The sequence below is a fragment of the Pituophis catenifer genome, unplaced genomic scaffold (assembly GCF_029215685.1).
Source record: "Pituophis catenifer annectens isolate HBS135680 unplaced genomic scaffold, rPitCat1.0.hap2 SCAF_5, whole genome shotgun sequence".
Classification (NCBI taxonomy): domain Eukaryota; kingdom Metazoa; phylum Chordata; class Lepidosauria; order Squamata; family Colubridae; genus Pituophis; species Pituophis catenifer.
This window is the reverse complement of record NW_027256885.1, coordinates 12,991,487-13,015,775: the sequence shown is the minus strand read 5'-3', so window position 1 is coordinate 13,015,775 and position 24,289 is coordinate 12,991,487. Positions and strand designations below refer to the sequence as shown.

General features: G+C 43.8%; 1 protein-coding gene across 3 annotated transcripts in view; it reads right to left on the bottom strand.

The window, feature by feature from the left end:
- KPNB1 (karyopherin subunit beta 1) overlaps positions 1-21,967 on the bottom strand; it is a 178,010-nt gene extending 156,043 nt beyond the window's left edge. For all 3 annotated transcript variants that reach the window (XR_011600455.1, XM_070944451.1, XM_070944450.1), the window contains exons 1-5: positions 21,862-21,967; positions 20,511-20,569; positions 5,334-5,516; positions 4,793-4,993; positions 3,872-4,024 (exon numbers count right to left, since the gene is read on the bottom strand). Coding sequence is in view for 2 of the 3 variants with exons in the window: in XM_070944451.1 (XP_070800552.1) it covers positions 3,872-4,024; positions 4,793-4,993; positions 5,334-5,516; positions 20,511-20,569; positions 21,862-21,901 (636 nt within the window). In the remaining variant the exon portion in view is untranslated. The remainder of the gene's footprint in view (positions 1-3,871; positions 4,025-4,792; positions 4,994-5,333; positions 5,517-20,510; positions 20,570-21,861) is intronic.
- Between the last annotated feature and the right edge of the window lie 2,322 nt (positions 21,968-24,289).

The following is a 24,289-nucleotide window of genomic DNA, read 5'->3' as shown; positions in this document are numbered from 1 at the left end:
CTAGTGTGTTTATCAGCACTTCAGAGAAAACACTGAAGCTGGATCCTCATCAAATTATTCTCTAGGTATTCCCAAAATGCCCATATTGATTCTAGGATAACTACCACACAGGGTGGATAAAAATCAATGATTTTTTTAAAAAAATCAAAAAAATCAGATTTTTTTATTTAAATTGGATTTTTTTAAATAAAATGCTTTTTGAGGAAAATATATTACCATCCAAAGGTTATTCCATCATGAAATAAAGATTAGTTTTTTAATTATGTAGAATAAGGCTGTATATGTTTAATTTTTTTGGTAAATAAATTCCATTAATCCATTCACAATGTCATGCTCTTCCAGAGGTTTTTGTAAGATTATTGGGCAGTTTCTCTGCCTACAAGATATTATCACAGATGCTTGGTTTACTTTTGCAGTTCTCAAAACTGAATTTGACTCAGCAGAGATCACATGCCTCTTCTTCACAGCAAAAAGGTTATAACATGAACAGAGTTGAGAAAAAGACCTTAATCCTATTGTTCTACAAACCTATGAATACAGAATCAACCCCTTCGGTGCTAAGTTTCAAGAAGTTCAGTGAATAGAATAGAAACAATATTTTTCTGATTGTTTGGACTGGAATAGATCTGCACAAGAAGAAAGTGAAACTAAGTGTGAGGAGGAAGGGGCAAGCAGACAAGCAGTACAAAATGAAAGTGAAACTTTCTGAGCACAATACTGCACAGCCACAGACAGACAAGTCTTTGGATCTTTTTGTCTGTATGACCTGAGGTTTATCACATTCTTTCCTTGGAGGAAAAAACCTATAATGGCAGCAGGCCGTAAAAGAGACCCAGTTTGGCAATATTTTAATGAAGTTCCTTTACCTATCGGTAAGGCAGGCATGCGTGCAAACTGCAAACACTGCAACAAAGAAATGCAAGGCCTGGTGGCCCGAATGAGGCAACATCATGAGAAGTGCTGTGATGAAGATGACCAAAGAAACACATTTGAACAGGCAGGATCTTCAGGTTGGTAAACATTTTTATTGAATCATATTTCTAAAGACTGCCTTGAACTGTCATGTTTGAGCAAAATTATATTTCTTATTATTACTGCATGTTACTGTCATTTGGTACAGTTATGAAGAAAAGCAAATATTCCTTTTGGGGCAGTGCTGTGTACAATAAGCAGAAATTGTATAAACAATAAAATAACAGCATTGACTTTTTTGTTTAGGGGAATTCATGGATTCTGGAAACTATCCACCTTCAAGATCACCATCCTCCTGTTCTACAGTTTCAGAGTTATCCATCCAGGATAGTGCTTCATTAGCATCATCATCATCAGACACCCACAGCCACATATCACTATCACCTAAAAGAAAGAAAAAACCCTTCCCTCCTGGAACCACCATAGATAAGTTTGTGATAAAAAATAGCAGATTAGAAAAAGAGTTAATTGATGAAAAAATTGCCCAGTTTGTTTATGCAAGGAACTCTTCTTTCCGTCTGACTGAGAACCCAGATTTCATTAATATGGTTCAGTCACTGAGACCAGGATACAGTCCACCCAGCAGAGCAGATGTTGCAGGGAAACTGCTGGATAAAGTGTATGACAGAGAAATGGAGCAATGTGCAACAGCTCTGGAGGGTAGAATTGTTAACCTAAGTATTGATGGGTGGAGTAATGTCCACAATGATCCTATTGTATGTGCTTGTATAACAACAGAAGAAGGGAAAGTCTTCCTTGCACAAACAATTGATACGTCAGGAAATGCACACACACCAGAATACTTACAAGAAGTGGCAGTAAAAGCTATAACAACATGTGAACAAAAATTCAAATGTCTAGTACGCAGTTTGGTCACAGACAATGCTGCAAATGTATCCAAGATGAGAAGAAATTTAGAAGAGCAGGAAGGGAATACAAAGCTAATAACATGTGGTTGCAGTGCTCATTTGCTGCACCTCTTAGCCAAAGACTTAAGTGTTGCAGAAATAAAGACTAATGTTGTTGAAATTGCTAAATACTTCCGTAACAATCATTTTGCTGCAGCAGCTCTGAAAAGGATGGGTGGAACCAAGCTAACGCTCCCACAAGATGTTAGACGGAACTCTGTGGTGGACTGTTTTGAGCAGTATATCAAGAACTGGCCTATTCTGATGACAGTTTGTGAAGAAAATCGAGATAAAATAGATGGCACTGTCACGGCCAAAATCCTCAACATTGGGCTTAAGAGAAATGTTGAACATATGCTGAGCATCCTGAAACCCATCTCTGAAGCTTTAAACAAAATACAGAAAAATAGCTGTTTTATTGCTGATGCTGTTGAAATTTGGAAGGAACTGAGTGAACACTTAAAAACAGAACTACACATGGACAGAATTAAATTACAAGCATTAAAAAAACGAATGGGACAAGTACTGTCTCCAGCTCATTTTTTGGCAAATATTGTCAATATCCAGTATCAGGGTCAAAACTTAAGTGCTGAGGAAGAGGAGTTAGCTATGACATGGGTATCCAGCAATCATCCATCTGTAATGCCAACTATAATAAACTTCAAAGCTAAGGGGGAACCATTCAAGAAATATATGTTTGCTGAAGATATTTTAAAGAAAGTCACACCAGTGAACTGGTGGAAGTCACTTAAGCACTTGGATTTAGAGACTGTTCAAGTAATGATTTCACTTTTAACAGCAGTAGCTTCTTCTGCAGGCGTTGAAAGAATATTCTCTTCCTTTGGACTCATTCATTCTAAATTGAGAAATCGTGTGGGACCCGATAAAGCAGGAAAGCTTGTTTTTCTTTTCCAGATTATGAACAAAGAAGATGAAGATGACGAGTGAGCTACAGAGGACAGTATTTAAGTTTTTCATGTGTAGGCTGGGCTGACAGTAAGTTTCTTAAAATATATATATATTGTTTAGCCAAATTAGTTAACAAACATGGATGTTTGTTTAAGCAAATAACATATGCTGTAATGTTATTGTTTCAGTTGAATAAATCTATTTAAATTGTTATTATTAAGGTAATGATTATTTTTCTCCTTCCTAAGTACAACAGAAAAGTTGTCCAAATATGAATGATTAACCTATTAAACTGGGGATAAAAAAACTAATATGAAAAGTTGTTATTCTAAAAATCTTCATCTACTTGCATATTAGTTATACCAGCAAGAATTAGTCTTTATGTAGAAAACTATGATTTAAATCAAGCCTTACTGACTAGTGATTTAAATCGTGATTTAAATCGTGATTTAAATCAGTTTGATTTAAATCAAATCCACCCTACCACATACTGATTCACTATCACGAACTGGTCATTGGACACTTGTGCAAATATTATTGATTTTATTCATAAAGACAATACAACTGGCTGTAGCTTGAAATAGATCAGAAAAATGCTACAAAGCCAATTGAATAGGTTATACATATTCCATGGCAGGAAATGATCTACTGGTAATATCACATCCCAAGACTCAAAAGTACAAATTTGGTATAAGAAAAAATATTACCTAGGAAGCAAATTGCTGACACTATATACCCTAATGTTTAATTCCCTATATATTAAACTTATCTCCAAACAGGGGCATACAAGAAGATAACCTATGCTATCAGAATCCTGTATGTAGTCAGAGATGAGTCACTGAAAATTAAGACATGGTTAGTTGTATGCTGCTTTTACTATTCTGACTTGAATAAATACAAAAGGAGCAAGTTTTTCAAAGCAAGTTCTAAACACATACAAATCCAAGTCTCAACCAAAATGGGAGTGCATCAGAACTCAGTGTGGTACATGACTTCTCATCACAGACAACGGATTTATTATTATTCCATTGGTTTCCTTTTCAACCCATTTTTTTCCTCATACCCCAAATGTGACCACTTACCTCTTTGTCAAAGTTTGCTTTGGTAAATTCCAAAGAGTTCAAGAGTGCATTAGTAGCCGCTAATTTCACATTATTACTTGGCTCTTCTTTCCTCATGCCCTGGATAATGGCAGTCAAAATCTCATTGGATTTATCCTGAAGCTGTTCTGGATCCTGAAAAAAAATACTGTAAACTATGCCTGGATTCCCATGAAATGCACAACCAGGTCAAAAGAGAACCCTAGAATGTTGTCTAAATTGAGAAACCCAAGCATTCCCAAGTAGAATAGAGGTGGTTTATCACCACACCTCGTCAGTCACTGAGTATTTTACTTTCTGGAGATTTGCATGTTATTTGGGCACAGAAAGATGAATTCAAGGGCTAATTTGAATTTACTCCTCTGTTCCAGCCTCCAGCACAAAGACAGGCAGGCTAGATGGAACCTACTAAAGTACTGTATACTTCAGAATCTTTGAATCTCTTCCAAGGGTAGATGCACAATTCCTGATGAAATTAATTTGCATTTATCACAGTCAGAGTAGAATCAATGATAGAAAAACTGGGCAAAAAACTGGTGACTTATTTTTCTTGCTCTGCACATGCTTCCTGCCTGAAGCTGCAAGACTTAATTTGCTTTGTTCCCTCAAACAACAGTACTTACGCATAGTTATACTCCAGGAGAACAAATGCTAGGATCTCCAGTTGGCTTGACAGATCAAGCCTCCAATAAATTTGTAATCAGCTACAATCTTGTGAGAAATATTTAGAACATGTTTAGAAACAGTACAATTGTGCACTGCTCCCTGACTCCATTAACAAAATTGGGGATTGAGACCATTGTAGAGTGTTTGATTTAAAGTAGGCCATGGAGAGCAGCAGGAGAACAAGCACAAGAGGAAAGAGCAGCATCATTTGAACAGTATGTTGAAGGCAACACTTACAATATCCTGACAAATATAGCCAATGGCTTCCAATGTCGATTCTTTCATATGCTCTGTGCTGTGTTGATTTGTAACATTCGCTACTAGCTGAGGAATAAGTTCAGGCCACTGATTCATGGGGATCTCTGCACAGGCGATGCCAGCAACACACTGTGATGCTGAGCTGGGCCTGTAGGTTTCTGTACCCAAGGTTTGCAAAACCTGTGAAGATAAGATCATCTTATCAGTAGGCAAGATCACAAAATTGCAATACTGTTAGCACTAAGCAATGGACTGTTGTGTCTTCCTGTAAGATTTTTGAGGTTGAACAAAAACATAATATTGAACCGTATCACTCCTAAAATAAGGCATACCTGCCATCCTTTAGAGGTTGTAAGAGATACTTTTCTCAGCTTGGGAACAAACAGGAAGAGAAAAGTAAATTGAAGAAACAGTATTCAAATAAAGATATCCAGTAGATACATTTACTACTGAAAAACATCCATACTGCTAAATAAGCAGGACTAGGAAGTAGAACTAGAAATGCTAAATTTTAACATACATAATTTTTGACTTCTCTGCGAGCATTGGCATCAATTGCAAGCCACCTCTGTTGGTGTTGGGTCTTTACATCAGGATCTTTAGATGTCAGAGAGTTTTTGATCTGCAAACCAGCTGCAACTCTTGCAACTTGGCTGTTTCCTGGGTTTGCCAGCACTCTGGACAGTTCCACAAGGAAAGTAGGCTGGTAAAAAAAGAAATGTCAGTAACCAAAACTCTTATCTTTCTCTTTTCAGTCAATGCAGAAATATACATCTATGATTATCTAGCTCAAAAACATTTTTCAGTTCTGATCCAGGAAACACATACCTCATCCACACATACCACCAGGTAACACTAAATTCCTTATCTTTATATACTACTTTCAGGTCTCTTATTATAGTACTCTGTCTTCTTCATATATTTCATTTGTATAGAATTACATCTCATTTTAAATTGAATGGAAGGTATTCTGTACTTGTTTTCAAAGATTCAAACTTCAAAGCTAACACAGAACTCTAGGAGGTAGGGACAACTGTTTAACTGATGGATGGATAGCAACCACAAAGACTGCCTTCTAAAACCTTATTCACATCCTTAACATATTAAAAGGTTTCAGTCATGTCCCCCCTTTCCCTTCTGTCCTCCAGGCTGTACATATTCTGTTCCTCCAATCTGTGCCATGGCACCATCAGAGCCTAGTTGGGGGGGGGGGGAGTTGGAACTGGGACCGTCTGACAGGGAAGGCACGTCTCCCTTGGGAGGTTTGGAGATGCCAGGGGCTGAGGATGATGCTGTCCTGGGCCACTCAGGCATTGGGGGAGGTGGTCAACCAGACGGAGAGCTGCCTGCCTGCACAGACACAAGGGAGGATCAGCTGCTGGCCGGCAGTGGTACTGATAGACAGCCAATCTCCTCTGACGTGGAACAGCTGCCTACTCCACTGATCCAAGGGCAATAAGAGTGGAGCATAGGCAAGCCCAGAGAAGGGCTGCAAGGCTACTCAGGAGGTTGCCCCACCCCTCCTCACAAGGAACACCTGGAGGGGAGTAACTTAAGGAGAAGCAGTGGGGAGTTAAGTCTTTGTCAGGAACAATTGTTTACTTTGGCTTACACTCCCCCAGCTTTGACCCATGCCTGTTGCTGTTTGCCTTACCTCGCTTGGAAGACTGCTCTTCGCCTTTTGTTTGGACCTAGCCCTTCTCTTGTGGACTGCAGTTAGCAGTTTCTTCTCTGTGCCTTTGGAACTGCTTCTTGCCTGGGACCTGTTTCTTGTCCTGAGGACTGCCCTTGTTTTGTGCCTGGACTCCGCCTTGTGGATTGGACTTGGAACCCTGGACCTTGCCCTGTGAACGTGCTCCTACTCTGTGGGCTTTCTTTGTACTACTGGGGTTGTGTTTGGGAGACTGAGGGTAGCTGCCTTCAGAGTAGCGTGGGAGTGGAACCTTACCACTCATTGGAGGGCTGTTGGCTGGAACATTTGTTGAGAGAAATAAAGAACTCTCTAGAGGCCTGCCTTGCCTTGCCCACCTGGGTCATAACACTCTCCTGGTATGAACTGCAGTTTCCACATTTTTGACCAATTTTCCAGCAATGCCAAATTGTCTTCCATGTTAACGAATGATCATCACTATATGAAAACATTGTGAAATATAAAGATTTTAATTAGCTATATCCAGTGGTGAGATTCATTTTTTTAACAACCAGTTCTGTGGGTGTGGCTTATTTGGGGGGCATGGCTTGGTTGTCATGTGACTGGGTGGGCATGGCTAGCTGGTCATGTGACCAGGTGGGCGTGGCTGTGCATAGGGACTACCCAGAGGGCTAAAAAAAGTGATTTCTGACCGGTCCTCGCACTTTTGACCGGTCCTCACACTTATAACCAGTCATCATTTATGCCCGTTGCAGCATTCTTAACAACCGTGTCACTCATTTCACAACTGCGGTGCTTCATGTGACCGGGTGGATGTGGCCAGGTGGTCATGTGACATCGCTTCTTTGCCCTAATGACAGTTTGCTGCAATGGTCGTAAGTGTGAAAAATGGTCATAAGTCACTTTTTCCAGTGCCACTGTAACTGTTGTAAATCAAGGATTACCTGTACAAAAATACAAAAAGCTTCTTTGCTTGCAAAAAGCTGCCCTAAATACCAATCATTTAGATTAGAAATACCTGCAAACTGGAGTTACAAATCAGGGAGGGTGCCAGAGCACCTTGAGGAATTAAAATAGTTAAAATGCAATGATAACTATCAGCAGCCAACTCTTGCTCATAAAGTGAAACCCTTTAGCAGAGAGGTCATTTAAGCTCTCCGGAATGAAGCAAAGGAGCAAACAGAGTAGCTGTTGCTTGTTAAACCAATTACCAGAACAAATAGACACAGGAACTAGTCAGATTTCCAAAGCTGCTTCTTTTCAGGAACAGAGATTTCCTTCCAAACAAAGCTGAATAGGGAAAATTATCTCATCACTAAACACAGGATTAAACATCACCAAGCACAGAATTAAACTTCACCAAAAACCAGTTTTAGACCAAAAGTCAGAAAGGGTATGTAAACTCACGTTTGAGTTTACAGCTAGCCAAGAATCCTTGCTGAATGTCACTCATCTTTATTATTATTATTATTATTATTATTATTATTATTATTATTATTATTATTATTATTATTATTATTATTAATCAAATTTCTATACCGCCCTACTCCCGAAGGACTCAGGGCGGTGAACAGCCAAGATAAAATACAGATAATACAAATATTAAAAATCCCTTAAAATTATTAAATATTTTGGCCGAAACACAGATTAAAACACCCAATTTATAAAATCATGAATTAAAAAATTTAAAAGAGGAGAGTTAGGCCAGGCCAGCCTGCTGAAATAGAAAAGTTTTGAGAGCACGACGAAACGTGCGCAGGTCCGGGATCCTCCGTATCTCTGGGGGGAGCTCGTTCCAGATGGTAGGTGCCCCCACAGAGAAGGCTCTCCCCTTGGGGGCCGCCAGTCGACACTGTTTGGCCGACGGCACCCTGAGGAGCCCCTCTCTATGGGAGCGTACTGGTCGGTGAGAGGCTATTGGTAGCAGAAGGCGGTCTCGTAAATACCCCAGTCCGATGCCATGGAGCGCTCTAAAGGTGGTAACCAAAACTTTGAAGCGCACCCGGAAGACCACCGGGAGCCAGTGCAGCTCGCGCAGGAGGGGGGTCACATGGGAGCGCCACGTCGCTCCCATAACCACCCGCGCGGCCGCATTCTGGACCAGCTGGAGCCTCCGGGTGCTCCTCAAGGGGAGCCCCATGTAGAGAGCATTGCAGTAGTCCAGGCGGGAAGTAACGAGAGCATGAGTGACCGTATTTAACGAGTCCCGATCCAGAAAGGGACGCAACTGGCGAATCAGGCGGACCTGATAAAAAGTCCCCCTGGCCACGGCCGTCATGTGCTCTTCTAAAGACAGCCGTGAGTCCAGGAGGACACCCAAGTTGCGAACCCTCTCCGTGGGGGCCAATGACTCGCCCCCAATAGTCAGTGATGGCACCAACTGACTATATCAGGATGTCAGAAATCTTGGTTCCTTGTCATTAAAAGCTTCTGCTTTGTTATTCAATTATTTCTTCAAAGTGCTGATCATTGCACCCTGGCTGGAAGAACTCCAACAGGGGAGTATTTCCTCCCAACAGCGGTGTAAAAAGCTTAAAACAACCCTTCCTCTTTAAGAAAGTCAAGCCAAAAAAAAAAAAAAACCCTCCAAGAAGCTCTGGAAGCTACAGTAAATCTAGGCATACTGCCAAGAATGTAATAAGGGTTAACGGAGAGGCAGTTTCTGTAAGCAGGGCAATAAAGATTAGGCTAGGAAACAATTCCTTACAAGATTAACCCTGTAAAGTGGGAAAAAATCAAAAGATTTTTTCTAACAACCTGTTCTCTGAACTGCTTAACTACTTAACAACCGGTTCTACTGAACCGGTGCGAACCGGTAGAATCCCACCACTGGCTATATCAAATTAAAAGGTATCAAAAACTTTGGTTTTGGATATGTTGCCTTGCTGTATTGGTAGTATAGTTTATTTACATTATCTGACCAGTCAGATAATGTATATACAAACGCAACAAGAACAGAGAAAGAAAAATTAAAAAGCCAATTTACTAAAGAGGGACAAAAAATTACATTAGCCCATTAATATAGTATACAGGAATTAATTTGAGCTGCATGTTTCTGCCTCTTGGCTCTAGACTTCAAATCCAGTTGTTGCTTATTAACACAGACCAGCAGCAGCACATTTATGAAGTTTTTGTATGAAGTTTCAAATATTTGGTGGCTACTCTGCTATGGGACAGCACAGTGGTTCAGCAGTTAAGACGCCGGGTTTGTCAGCTAGAAAGCCGGCAGCCCAGGTTTGAGACTGGAGCACCATGCAACGGGGTGAGCTCCTGTCTTCGCCCCAGCTCCTGCCAACCTAGCAGTTTGAAAGCATGAAATATGAGTAGATAAATAGGTACTTCAGTGAGAAGGTAACAGTTCTCTGTGACATCACGCTGGCTACATGACCGTGGAAATATCTTCAGACAGCGCTGGCTCAATGGTCTTGAAACTGAGATGAGCACCTCCCCCTAAATTCGGCTACGGCTAGCCAAGTAAAATCTGCAGGGAGTCCTTTACCTTACTCTGCTATTCCATATAGAACCTGAATACAGACTTTCTTGGCTAGCAGCAAAATAGGACTATAGAATATGTAACACTGATCTGACTGCTGGACAGAAGGAATAAGATACTTAAAACTTTGCTTTGCTATAAAAGATGGTGGGGAAATCAAAGAATTGGAACAGTGATAGCTAACCTTTTTGTCGTCTCGTGCCGAAAGTGCGCCCCCCTGCGCTCCCCCCCACATGCATGCGCAACCCCCACCCCCCTGGACATGCACGTGTCTCCTGCAAATCAGCTGGCCGGCGGGAGGCGCACCCACATGCGGAGTGGAGCTGAGCAACAGCTCACGTGCTCACAGAGAGGGCTCTGTGTGCCACCTGTGGCAAGCATGCCATAGGCTCACCATCATGGGACTAGAAGTTACTAGTAGTTCTTACAGCAGTTATTTTGACAAATGATGTGAAATAAGTTCTATATGTGCAAAAATGACCTAATAAAGAAATTCAGTATGATCACCAAATGATCTTTCAGTTATTGCAATGACCAAACTACACCACTTTTAGCTAGGATGACTCTTCAAAAATCTAACCAAATATATCAACATGCATCCAGGGGTGGGCAATTAATTTTCTCAAGGGGGCACATGAGAAACTGGGACTGCTGTGGAGGGTGTCAGGGTAATGATGATTTAATAGCTGACCAGCTGCTGTAATGTTGTAATACTGTAATGCTGTAACGATGATGCAATGGTAGCAATGAGTCAGCAGAGTTATTTGACTGCTACCACTTTAAGAGGCTGTATAATATAAGAGAGGCCCTGTGAGGGCGTATCTCGCTCTCTGTGTGCGCTTCCGTGCTGTAGTTGATGATTGATTGCCTGACTTTGCCTAGTATGTGTCTGTATATATTCCTTGTAGATAAACCACTATTTGAAAGACAAACCTGTTTACTGTATTTTGTTCCTGGGTTGTCTCAAAATAGTCACACTGTGTGCACTCTGACAGAGGACCAAACCAATAGGGCTGTGAAGGTGCATAGGCACACACACACATGTAAATTGAAAAAAAGTCACCTTCATAATAAAAGCAATGCAATGCATGATGTACACTTATTTACATTTGATTTCTAATTTCCAATTGACTTCACATGGGCTGGACACGGACAGCCAAGGAGCCGTAAAATGCCCAGGTCTGGTCCTGAAACAATTTGCTACAGTACTAAAAGCATTAGATTTAAAGCCCCTCTTTCCTGAGCTATGCTGGCCATCAAGTAAAGGTCATCACCAATGGTTGCAGAAAGGGTAATGGTATAAAAAGAAAATGTAATGCATTAATAAAACTTACTCAAAAAATTTAGCAACTTATCAAAATCAATTAAGAAATAGAAAGTGTGAAAAAGAACGACACGGTTAAACAGTCACAAAAGAACAAACTATGATGCTTAAGCCATATCCATTAATGCCTGATGGATCCTGATAGGTTCCAGATGGAGCTTGGGCCATTTCCTGAGGATCTAGCACATGACTCGGCCAAGGACCTGGTAGCCACCTGGGATCGGGCGGCTGGTGGGGCCTTGGACCGAGTCGTGCCTTTGCGGCCTCTGATCCGGTGCCGATCCCGGGCGGCTCCTTGGTTCACAGAGGAGCTGAGGGAAATGAAGCGCCGGAAAAGACGCCTGGAGAGCGGTTGGAGGGCCAGTCTCGCTGAATCTGATTGAACACTGGTAAGGTCGCATATTAAGGCCTACCTACTGGTGATAAAGACGGCAAAGTTTAATTACTTTTCCGCCTCTATTGCGTCATCAGGGAATCGTCCGGCCGCCCTGTTCAGGGTAACCCGCTCCCTGCTCCATCCGGGAGTGCGGGAGGATCCCTTGGAAGGCAGGGCGGAGGATTTCAGACAATACCTGTATGACAAAATCGCTCAGATCCGGGGGGATTTGGACTCTGACTGGGTAGATCAGGGCAGGGTGACGAGGAATAGTCTTGAGAATGTTATCTGGGAGGAGTTTGATGCTGTGACTCCCGATGATGTGGACAGGATTTTGGGGAGACTTAGTGCGGCCACATGTTTACTGGACCCGTGTCCCTCCTGGTTGGTACTGGCTTCCCGGGAGGTTACACGAGGCTGGCTCCAGGGTGTTATTAACGCTTCGTTGAGTGAGGGTTACTTCCCCACCGCCTTGAAAGAGGCGGTGGTGAGGCCTCTCCTCAAGAAGCCTTCCTTGATCCGGCAATATTGGCTAACTATCGTCCTGTCTCCAACCTTCGCTTCATGGCGAAGGTTGTTGAGAGTGTGGTCACGCGACAGTTTCCACAGTTCCTGGAGGAAACATCCTATCTAGATCCGTTCCAGTCGGGTTTCAGGTCTGGGCACAGCACAGAAACGGCATTGGTCGCGTTGGTGGATGATCTCTGGAGGGCTCGGGACAGGGGTTGCTCCTCTGTTCTGGTCCTGTTAGACCTCTCAGCGGCTTTTGATACCATCGACCATGGTATCATGCTGCACCGGCTGGAAGAGTTGGGGGTGGGAGGCACCGTGTTACGGTGGTTCTCCTCCTTTCTCTCCGACCGGTCGCAGTTTGTGTTGGCAGGGGGGCAGAGGTCGACCTCGAGGCCTCTCATTTGTGGAGTGCCGCAGGGATCGGTCCTCTCGCCCCTTCTGTTCAACATTTATGTGAAGCCGCTGGGCGAGATCATCCGTGGCTTTGGGGTGAGATACCACCAGTACGCTGATGACACCCAGCTGTACATCTCCACCTCAGGCCACCCCAACGATGCCCTTGAAGTGATGTCCCAGTGCCTGGAGGCTGTGCGGATCTGGATGGGGAGGAACAGGCTCAAGCTCAACCCTTCCAAGACTGACTATTGGGGGCGAGTCGTTGGCCCCCACAGAGGGCTCGCAATCTGGGAGTCCTCCTGGATATGCAGCTGTCCTTGGAGGAACATCTGACGGCTGTAACCAGGGGGACCTTTTGTCAGGTTCGCCTGATTCGCCAGTTGCGGCCCTTTCTTGATCGGGATTCCCTGTGCACAGTCACTCATGCCCTCGTCACCTCTCGCCTTGACTACTACAACACTCTCTACATGGGGCTCCCCTTGAGGAGCACCCGGAGGCTCCAGCTGGTCCAGAACGCAGCAGCGCGGGTAGTGACGGGAGCAGCATGGCGCTCCCATGTAACACCGCTCCTGCGTGAGCTGCACTGGCTTCCGGTGGTCTTCCGGGTGCGCTTCAAGGTGTTGGTTATCACCTTTAAAGCGCTCCATGGCATAGGGCCTAGCTATCTTTGAGACCGCCTGCTGCTACCGACGACCTCCCATCGACCCGTGCGTTCCCACAGAGAGGGCCTCCTCGGGGTGCCATCAGCCAAACAGTGCAGGCTGGTGACCCCCAGGGGGAGGGCCTTCTCTGTGGAGGCACCTACCCTCTGGAATCAGCTGCCCCCAGAGATAAGGAGAATCCAAGACCTCAGTGCCTTCCGTCGTGCCCTTAAAACCCATTTTTTCAAGCAAGCCGGGCTGGCTTAAGAAGAAATTTTTAAATGTTTTAATTGGTAGTGAGTTTTAATTGGGCCAAATTTATATATCTTTTAATTGTTTTTAACATTTGTACTGCATGTTTTTTAATTTTGGCTGTACACCGCCCTGAGTCCTCAGGGAGAAGGGCGGTATAGAAATTTAAAAATAAATAAATAAAACTTTTGATGGCAGTAGACAGTACAGCAAGATGTAAAATTTTCATTAAATTTGAAACACTACTGTGTGAAAGACAGATATATTTAACAAATAGATGGTTGTGAGGATTTTTCAAGCTCTTGACGGCCTAATAAAAATGTTTACTTTTTTGTAAACTGGGCGTTCCATTGCCGTATCATAAACTACCCTTGGATGTTTCCTCAGATTCAATATATTGCTTTCTGGGAATGTTTAACCATTTCTTCAGCTTTTCCCAGCACAGAACTCTTTTCCCCAGGGCTCATTCACAAACAATATAATCTAGTCCCTCAATTCTTTCACCGATCCCAACACATCTTATCATACTATCAACTTCATATCATTCAGATCACTTTCTTCATACTACCTAATAAAGTCCAGAATATTCTTCTTATATTTTGCCCTTCTATCCTCCTGTATAGTCAGCATGGCACAAGAATAAAGCTTGGACAAGTAAGCAAGATACCATTTAGATCATGCAAGTTGCAGGACTACTTATTCTGTCTCTTCTTTTTCCCCAAGCTGACCAATGCATGAATATAAAAAGCATGGGGAAAAGAGAATTTGTATAGAAAAATATAAAAGTATTTGTTAATGAGGGGTGCACTTCAAAGCTTTACAGCCATAGAGATAGCAGATTTTATTTTCTAATTGCTGCACCTGATACTTTTTCCTGTCCAGTAATAATGTACTTTGTAAATTTTATTATCTTTGAACATGTACATAACTCTGGATTTAAGGGACAAGGAATGCAACTATAAAGTTTATCTCTTTCTTATGATGGTAAGTGACAAGCCACAAGGGGTAAGCAACTTATCAAGATCCCCAAACCTTAATTTAGCAGTCTGTTATGCAGAGAAATGTTACAGCATTTTTTTTCAGATTTATTTCAAAACTGTTCTGCTACCAAGGGACAAAAGTGAGAATTACACCTTAACATGTCAACACATATTCTGGAATTAATATCTGCCAAAGAAATAGCTCACTGTTCCATTGAAAATGCGAGATCTTCAAACAAGAGATGTATTTCACACAGTAAAATGGACTTCAAATTTGACAGGTAACACATTATCAAAACAGTGAAGTGTATTGGTGATAAAGATTCTCTGAAACAGAATAATCTAACTGTAAAAAGAACCCTGCCTACCAACCATAGAACAGTATGAATAATCACAAATAAAGGTAAATATACGTGTCCCAGGATGATGTTGCAGGATCCAATCTGGGTCAGTCACCAGGACCAGAGGTTTTGTCTTCCGAGCTTTCCAACTCGTGTGGAGCCCAACCTCAGGGAACTTCTCTCTACCGGAGTATGTGCTTTGGGCTGTTCTGTGTGTGGTATTTATATGGTGCCCGTTGTATACAGCTTTTTAGATGTTGATTGGGTGTCGATGGCTGACTTGATGGCTGGCCAAGCCCTTGCCTCCTAAGTACTTGATCAGATGGAGGTAAATCAACACTCCTGTTGACTGATAAGGGCCCTGTTTCCCAGGCTTCAATCACTTCCCTGGCTGCTTTTGTGCCTGCTCGTCCAACAATCTTAGTAGCTGCAAAATTGAACCTATGTCCTTGTTCACTGCAGTGTGAGGCTACCAATGAGTTCGGGTCTCCTTGTCTGACCGCTCACTTGTTTTCTTGCAATCTGGTGGCTAGCTTCCTCCGCATCTGTCCTACATAGTCACAGGGGCAATCCATGCAGGGGATCCAGTAGATTACATTGGAAGCATCTCCCACCTCCAATATTTACAATGCACAATTTGTCCTTGTATGGAAGCCTCTGGGCGGTGCGCGATGCCCACTTGCAGATCTCGGAAGCTGCATTCTACAGCTTCCGGAATGTTTTTGATGTATGGCAGGGTGTGCCATGTGGTTGGTCTTGTACCTTGTTTCTTCCTTTCTCTCCCCACCATGTTGTGCAGACATCTGGTGACAAGTGATTGTGGGTACCCATTCTGCCTGAATTGTTCGCGTAGGTACCTGCTCTCCAGCTGTTTGGCTTGCTGGGTACTACAGTGGGTTCTCGCCCTGCCATATAGTGTTCTGATGCAACTCTTTTTGTGTGACAGTGGATGGTTGCTGTTGAAATTCAGAATATGTGGATTGTTGGTGGCCTTACGATAAACTGTGGTTTCTAGGCTTCTAAATACCACACACAGAACAGCCCAAAGCGCACACTCTTGTAGAGAGAAGTTCCCTGAAGATGAGCTCCAGCATGAGTCCAAAAGCTTGGAAGACAAAAACTCTGGTTCCGGTGACCAACCCAGATTGGATCCTGCAGTATGAATACTGTAATATCATCTTATGAAAGTATTCCAGAAATTGTGACTTACCGTATACCGAGTATAAGACGCACCTTTTTACCCCCCAAAAGTGGGTGAAAATCTGGGTGCGTCTTATACACCGAATGTTGCATCAGCCATACCTAGGGGGAGTTGGTGCGGTGGCGGCAATGGCAGCAACGGCGACAACGTGCAGCAACAGGCAGCTGATTGGTGGTATTCTGGGATCCAACCGCCAATCAGAAAGGTAAAAAGCAAACGGTTGTGGGGAACCGTTTGCTATAAATTGAGGAGAACCTGCTCCTGACCTGCCGCTGCCCACCTGAGCCGCCCCCCATCACCGCTGCTGACCTGGGAAGCCTGCCGTCTGCACAACCGCCCCCCCCCATCGCCGCCGCTGACCTGGGAAGCCTGCTGCCACCTGCGCAGCTGCCTGCAGAGCGGCCCCATCGCTGCCGCTGATGTGGGATGCCTGCCACCGCCTGAGGAGCGGTTAGGGGTTAAGGTTAGCACCTGTTTATAATGGGTTAGGGTTAGCACTTGTTTGTAAAGGGTTAGGCTTAGGGTTAAGGTTAGGGTTAGTGAGGAAACGAACCACCAATGTCCTAAGATTCTCAGCTTGCTATTGTTACCGTAGTTTAGGGTGAGGGCATAATGAGTTAGTGTGTGCGTATGAATGTATGAACATGGTTTCAGCTACAGTGCTCTGCATTGTTATAAAGGACACAATATTGTTATTTCCTGCAGAAAAATGTCAAAGCCAAAAAGGCAAGCATACAAAATCTCTTTCAAGCTGGAAGTCATGAAATATGCTCAGGAGCATGGAAACAGAGCAGCAGAGAAACATTTTGGACCACCTCCCACTGAAAAAATGATGAGTGGAGGAAACAGGTGGATCAGCTACAAAAGGTAAAGGATAAAAGCAAGCACAACTTTCGTGGGCTTCCTGCAAAGTGGCCACAGTTAGAGGAGGGCATGAGAGACTGGATCACAGGTCACCGGAATAATGGCTTTGCAGTCACCACAAAAATGGTGATGTATGAAGCCAAACGCATTGCTACACAAAAAGGCATTCAGGATTTTACTGGATCGCCATCGTGGTGCTTCAGATTTATGAGGCGATATGGCCTTGCTATGCACACCAAAACTAGAATTGCGCAAAGAATGCCAAAAGAGTATGAATCTAAGATTCTGTCTTTTCATACTTTTATGAGACTCCAGGAAGAAAAATAATTTTGAAATTGGCCAGATTGGGAATATGGATGAAGTCCCACTAACCTTTGATGTGCCATCAAATAGGACTGTTGATGTGAAAGGTGCCAAAACCATAACCGTGAAAACCTCAGGACATGAGAAAACATGGTTTTCTTTCACAACACATGGTTGTGTTGTCCTGCTGTGCAGATGGCACCAAATTGCCACCAATGTTAATATTCAAAAGAAAAACCTTCCCAAAAGAAGTGATTCCAAGAGGTGTTGTTGTGCATGTCCATGAGAAAGGATGGACGGATGAACATGGAATGGAAGTATGAATTGAAAGAGTGTGGTCCAAACGTCCTGGAGGGCTTCTGAAAAAAACAGCTTTATTAGTGCTCGACCAGTTTAGAGCACATATTAGCAAAACCACAAAGAAAAGATTCAAAGAAGTGAAGACTCATCTCGCTGTAATTCCTGGGGGTCTTACCAGCCAGTTGCAACCTCTTGACATTTCCATCAACAAGCCATTCAAAGTCTACATGCGAGAAGAGTGGAACAAATGGATGGCTGCTGGTAATCATGATCTGACACCCACTGGACTAATGAGGAGGCCCACTATCACTCAAGTTTGTGAATGGGTGAAAACATCATGGAACTCAGTGAAGGATGAAATTGTTACACGATCCTTCAAAAAATGTGGCATTAGCAATGCCTTAGATGGAACTGAAGTTATCATTTATGAAGGTAGCAAAGAAAGTGATTGTGAGCAACTGAGCTTCCTAAAATCTTGACACCAGCGATGATGAGTTCTTGGGGTTTCCAGAAAATTAGAGTACTTGAACCTTAAAGTATCTCATTTGTTAATGACAGTGATGATGGTTCTTAATACCGCTGTTGACATTACATGGTTGTAAAAAGTGTACATGGTTGTAAAAATTAATCTGCTATACTGGTATTTTATTAAATAACTGGCTGGATACCCGTGCTTCACTACGAAACTATGATCGGGCTTGATAAAGCGACACTTACAGCTTGAAAATTAATGAGTGGTTACGATCGGCCTCTCCTCTCCCCTTCTCTCCCTCAGGCTTGCCCCACAGAAGCCTCCGCTATCCTACCCCCTTCTCTCCCTCAGCCTTGCCCCACAGAAGCCTCCCCTATCCTATCGGTTTTATATAGAGAGATATAAAATCTAGTCCGGTGCATCTTATACTCCGAAAAATACAGCAGCTTTTTAGGGTAGGAACAATCATACTGTATATAAATTCTAATGTTAAAGATTACTGCATTAGCAAAACAAATAAGCTGTTCAACAAATGTACAATTGTCATTTTTTATTCTTCTGTATCAGATTTACTTATTGCAGTGCAGAAAAAGTGCACCACACCCTTTAAAAACATAGTCAACTTGCAATTTAAGTATTAAAAAAGGAAAAAAATGTCCCACATACCGGTATGAAATCTAAGATACTAAGACATCTATTACTGATAATTCATGTACTCTGCCAATGCAACAAAATAAACGTTGACATTTCCTTGAAGATTGCTGTAAAGCCTCAGACAATCCTATAGTCTGAAAACGTATCTCTAGAACACATGTCAAACTCGATCATGTCACGTGATGTCATGTGACGTATCGTGACATTTTTTGCCTCTGTGGAGCCGGGGTGGGCGTGGCCTGCACGTGATGCATCTGGCCTGTGGGCCACCAGTTTGATACCACTGCTCTAGAATATGTGATTAAAGACCAGCCACTGACCAATTCTCTCTTCTGACAAATGCCATACAAAAAGTTCATCCTGAATAGCAATAGCACTTAAGATTTATACACCGCTTCAGTGCTTTACAGCTCTCTCTAAGCGAGTCAGCATATTGCCCTCAACAATCTGGGTCATTTTACCGACCTCGGAAGAATAGAAGGCTGAGTCAACCTTGAGCCAGTATGAATCGAACTGCCAAACTGCTAGAAGCCTGCAGTACTGCATTCTAACCCGCTGCACCACTACGGTTTAACAGGTTATCACACATTTTATTATATTCTATTTTTCTACACATGTGTACATATACTGACTATCTAATCAATTACCAACAGCAAAGGGTCACCATCATAAGCAATTACAGTCAATTTGTATTCCTATTTTCCTTTTAAGACCTTACAATGAATATACAGGTAGTCCTTGACTTACAACCATTTATTTAGTGACAGTTTAGTTATAACAGCACTGAAAATAGTGACTTATGACCTTTTTTCACACTTATTACTGTTGCAGCATCCCCATGGTCACATGATCAAAATTCAGACCCTTGGCAACTGGCATGTCAGTTGCAATGTCCCAAGGTCATGTAATCTCCTTTTGTAACCTTCTGACAAGCAAAGTCAATGAGGAAGCCAGATTCATGTAACAGAGATTCACTTAACTGTGGCAAGAAAGGTCATAAAATGGGGGAACTCACTTAACTGTCTTAAGAATGGAAATTTTGGGCTCAATTGTGGTCATAAGTCCAGGACTACCTGTATCTTAACCTTGACTCAGTAAATATAAGAGTTACCTACATGGCTCCCTCATAAATACTGGGTTAGACTTCATTCACTGTTAAGTACTAGACTTTTATGTTATTCTGGTACTTATGCAAGATGATGTGTGAAATGCTTAGAACTTTTATTTAGCTACTAGTATTGCTCCAAATCAATCCTTCTCGGTATAAGGATGAATGGAATATTTCACAAAAAAAATGTATTTCAGAGACTGAAACAAATGTGTTTTCAAACCAGGTTTTAAAAAATGTTCGTATAAGACAGACAGACACACACATATATGCAACCCCTGGATATAAATTATTCAAATCTATGAAAAACACCACAAAAACAAGAGACGGAGAAATGGAAGAGCAGAAAAAGTACAGAAAATGGGGGACGGTTCCCAGGCAGAACAAGATAATCTTTAGACTAGGGAAGGAGGCAGAAAAAGCTGAAACCTAGTAGGTCTCGTTATGAGCTTAAACGCACCCGTTCCAAACAACCTCCTGCCGTTTGCCTTTAGATACATGACGGCTTTCCCACATGGCTGGCCCTGAAGGCCCAATCTATCCATCTCCTCCACTTTCCCTCCATGCATGCAGCGCGGTAGATCCAAGCCGTCCTCCCCTTCGTTTTCCCTCCCACGATTGGATGGCGCGACTCCCGAGAGCTTTACCATTGGCTACTTCATTCTCGCCCACCCCCTGCTAAAGAGAGAGAAAAGAAAAATGCTTCCGTTAGGCTGGAGCCCCTCTATGGCGGCTCGGCCCACTCTGATACGCGTCTTTTCACACGGGAAATATCGCACTGTCACAAACCCCACCCAAATTCAGCTTAATTGTTGTGTTTTCCCTTACCAGGTTCTCGATGGCTGCCTGTTCCAGGAACTTCTGAGCCGCTTCAAGCTCGGTGCAGTCTGCAGAAGACCCGGGGGAGGGGGAGAAAAATACACCAAGGAGTTATCAGTGAGGATCCCAAAGCTCAGTTTCAGCCCAACAATAACCCCCCGAATGTTCTCGCCTCTTTCCAGCTATTCAACCGCTCTTTCTGCTTAAGTACACCAACAATTCTCTCCATTCTGAACATGAAGGTTTTCAACCCCCTTGGAGCGTGTGTCGTCCCCACCCCCCCGTGCCTCATGCTTCTACCCAAACTTCTTTTTCCATCAATCAGATCCACACAGAAGTTGGGAGGGGGTCAAGAAGAAAAACACTTCTTTACAAGTACAGTATAACCGTAACCTCACTCGAATAGTCAACGAATTATCTAGTTTTTAAAGATTTTTTTTGGGGGGGTGGGAGATGTATGTTGACAAATGTTGAGTGTATGTCTCCAGCCCCATTGTCAAATCCCCCAATTACCTATCACAGCCAACCTCAAGCCCACCGATTTTGGCGTACACCGGACCTGAAAAACCATCTACATAAATACCGGGCCTTAACATTCCGAACGCGTGCGCTGCATTTACCCTCATGGAGGCACTGGTTTTACGGTTGGCACGGCGCGAGGCCATCGCTTATTCTCCCGTCAGTTTCCGTTCCCTATGTAAACCAGCACATCTGGGAAGCAGCTCTCGGACGAGACGATTTGCCCCAATCTCCAACCCTTATCTCGTATGCCACGCAAAGCGACTTTATCCCCAACCTCAAGAAGAACCTGTCTTCTCGTATCATGCAGCGAATCCATTAACTTGTGCCCAAAGCTTTCTTCCACACACGTGCACCATTACGCTCATCAACTGACCCGACCAATACAGTAAGCGTTAAAAAAAGACCGTTTTACGCCGAAGGCTACTTCCTTGCCAGCCTAGGTAGGGGATTCGCAATCTCCCCACCCAACAAATGGTAAAATTCACGCTTGCCCCTCCTTTCCCTCCAAGCAAGGGGCCCAAACCAAGCACTCAGTGGTTCCTTTATCCCCCAGGCCAGAGACGGAGACTGACTCTTCCAAAGGCATCGAATCCTCAAGGGGAGGGACCATTGCTTCCTCCTTCGCCCCTTTCCACACCTTCTCCCTTGATCATTCATTCCCTCCCTTTCGAACAACGGCTTCGACAAACGCCTTCCCTAGAGCCACATATGCCCTATACCTAGATGCCCTTCCCTGCCCCCAAACTCCTCCTGAACTCAAAAAGAGATGCTTTCACCCCAACTATTCCTCCATTAGCAACACATCTTTAAGAGCCTGTAGCATCTCTTTCCCCTTTACCTGGCGAGACTGTCTTCTCCAAGATAGTAATGAGTTCCATTGTGGTGGCAACGAGGTAAAGCTAGGAATGAAAGAAGAGAGGAACGGAGTCGGTAACCACCGCCTCGCTCTCCGACCGCTCAATTGACCGGCCGGTCTCTCCCTTCGCGCGCTCTTTATTTCTCCCTCAGCTGCGACAAGGCCCCACCCCCGGCGGAAGCTACTCGACTCTCCCCTACAACGTCCCCTCCCCCTCCTCACAGACAACTCCTTGTGGCGGCGGGAGAGAAGAGTGGTAGGAAAAGGGCGCGTGCCCACTAAAGGAGCGAAAACGAAACGATTTAGGGAGTGCGACTCAGACGGGGGGAGGGAAATAAAATACAAAACGGCGTGTCTCCCGCACAACTGCCCTGAGGGGACGCTAATTCACTACTGTATTTTCTGGTGGATTAACTGGACAGGCCTTAGTCCGCCTTCAAGCACGTAACGTTCGTGCGTATGCACCGTGCTCACGCACTCCACTTCCTGCCAGGGCACACGAAGTACCTCTCGCTCCTTTTCAACCGGCCAACGCCCGCCGTCCGATTCTTTCCACGCTGGGTGGCCATTGCGGCTCGTACGTCATGAGGCTGACAAGTCGAATGGAACGCATGGTTTCAAAAACTTAGTCTTTAAATAAGATGTGCAGTTAACTAAGGCAACAATCCTATGGCCTTATACTAGGGAAGAGATCGATCAAGGTAATAGGAATTTGTTTGAGCACACAAACAGTAAAACATTTCCAGCTTTTTCCTGATTGTGTAATGTCACTACTCTACATTGTTCTCCTGTTCATATTACTCTGCAAAGTATTTGGCAGGTTGATGTTCTGTGGTATCGTTTTTTCCAGAAAAAGGGACTGACTGATTTCTCCAGAGGAGTATATCTTTTTTCAAAAACCTAAACCAAAATGCCTAGGTAGTAGTTAGAAGCAGAAGTTATCCAATAAATAGTGATCCAGCAATGTGACATAGTTATATACTGTATATAGCTTCAGTCTAGTATAAGCCCCACAACACAAGCTGTGTTGAAATAGGAAGTGCACCAATTACAGGGTTGTAGAGTTCTGGTGCTCTCTGAGCTTGGTTGTTTGCTTAACTCCCCAGCCCTAGCACTGAAGATGTTACCTAGTCTGGTAATGAAATGTCTGCAAGCAAACTTGGAAACCAAGTCTTCCCTTGATAAATAAAGAGTATGTGTCTGTGAAGGATCAGATGATGGAATGTATGTACAGATGAGGCCCTGGGGATTAGAGGAAGGGTCATATGTGGAGATAGGATCCAGGTGTGGATGTAATGGACATGAGAGTGAGGAATATGAATTCTGATAAAAAAATATTTTTCTCTTGTCTTCATTTCATTGCCTTAAAACAAACAAGCAGCTTTGCTCTTTTCTGTCTATTTCTTTAGAAGGAGGGGGGTTGAGAGGGAGGGGGGCTGCCTTGAGACAAAACTCTTCTTTTATTTTTCTCTGCAGAAGGAGGTGGTCGTGGGGGAGTTGCCTTAGACCAGTGATGGCTAACCTTTTTGCCATCGCGTGCCAGGAGAGGGGGGGGCGGGGGAGGGTCGTGCGCGCATGTGCCCACACGCATGTGTGCGCAACCCCCTCCCCCTCCCCGCTCCTGGCACATGATGGCCTGGTAGGAGTCTGTAGGAGCCTCTCTAGGAGTCTCTGGAGGCTGGGGACAGGAAAAAACGTCACTTACTGTCCCACCGGGAGTGGGGAAATGGGCCCTTTGAGCCTCCGTAGGGCCTGCAAGGAAGTGGGAAAGGCTGTTTTAGCCGTTCCCAGATACACAGAGAGGATCTGGAGCCAGGTAAGAAAAAAAATCGGGCCACCCCCACCCCCCAGGCCCTCCAGAGGCTCTAGGGAAGCCTGTTTCCCTACTTCTGGTGGGTCCAGAAGGCCCGAAAATCAGCTGTCCGGCGCGCGCATGCGCCCCGGAGCTAAGCTGGCGTGCCCACTAATATGGCTCCGTGTGCCACCTGTGGCACGCGTGCCATAGGTTCGCCATCACGGCCTTAGACAAAGAATTAAAACTGCTTTTATTCTTCTCTCAAAAGTACGAAGGGGACAGGGCTGCACAGTCGTAGCTAGCACCTTACCTGTTAGAAAACCACTAGCCAGGATATTAGAAACAAGAATAGCTTGCTTATAAAAAAAAACCCAAAACCACATAGCTGGCACATGAAACTAGGACACTTTGCAAGATACCCGTGACCTGGGGTGAAAAACAGGTGATGCGACATTTAGCTATTTAGCATAGCAAGGGTAAAGGTTTAGGGGGCTGTAATCCAAATAACCAATCAATATTATCTGTTATGCATGCATTATTAGGGGAAGGGCAAAGGGTTAGATGGGACCACCCTCTGACTATAAGAATTGGTGTAAGATTGTATTCAGTGCCTTA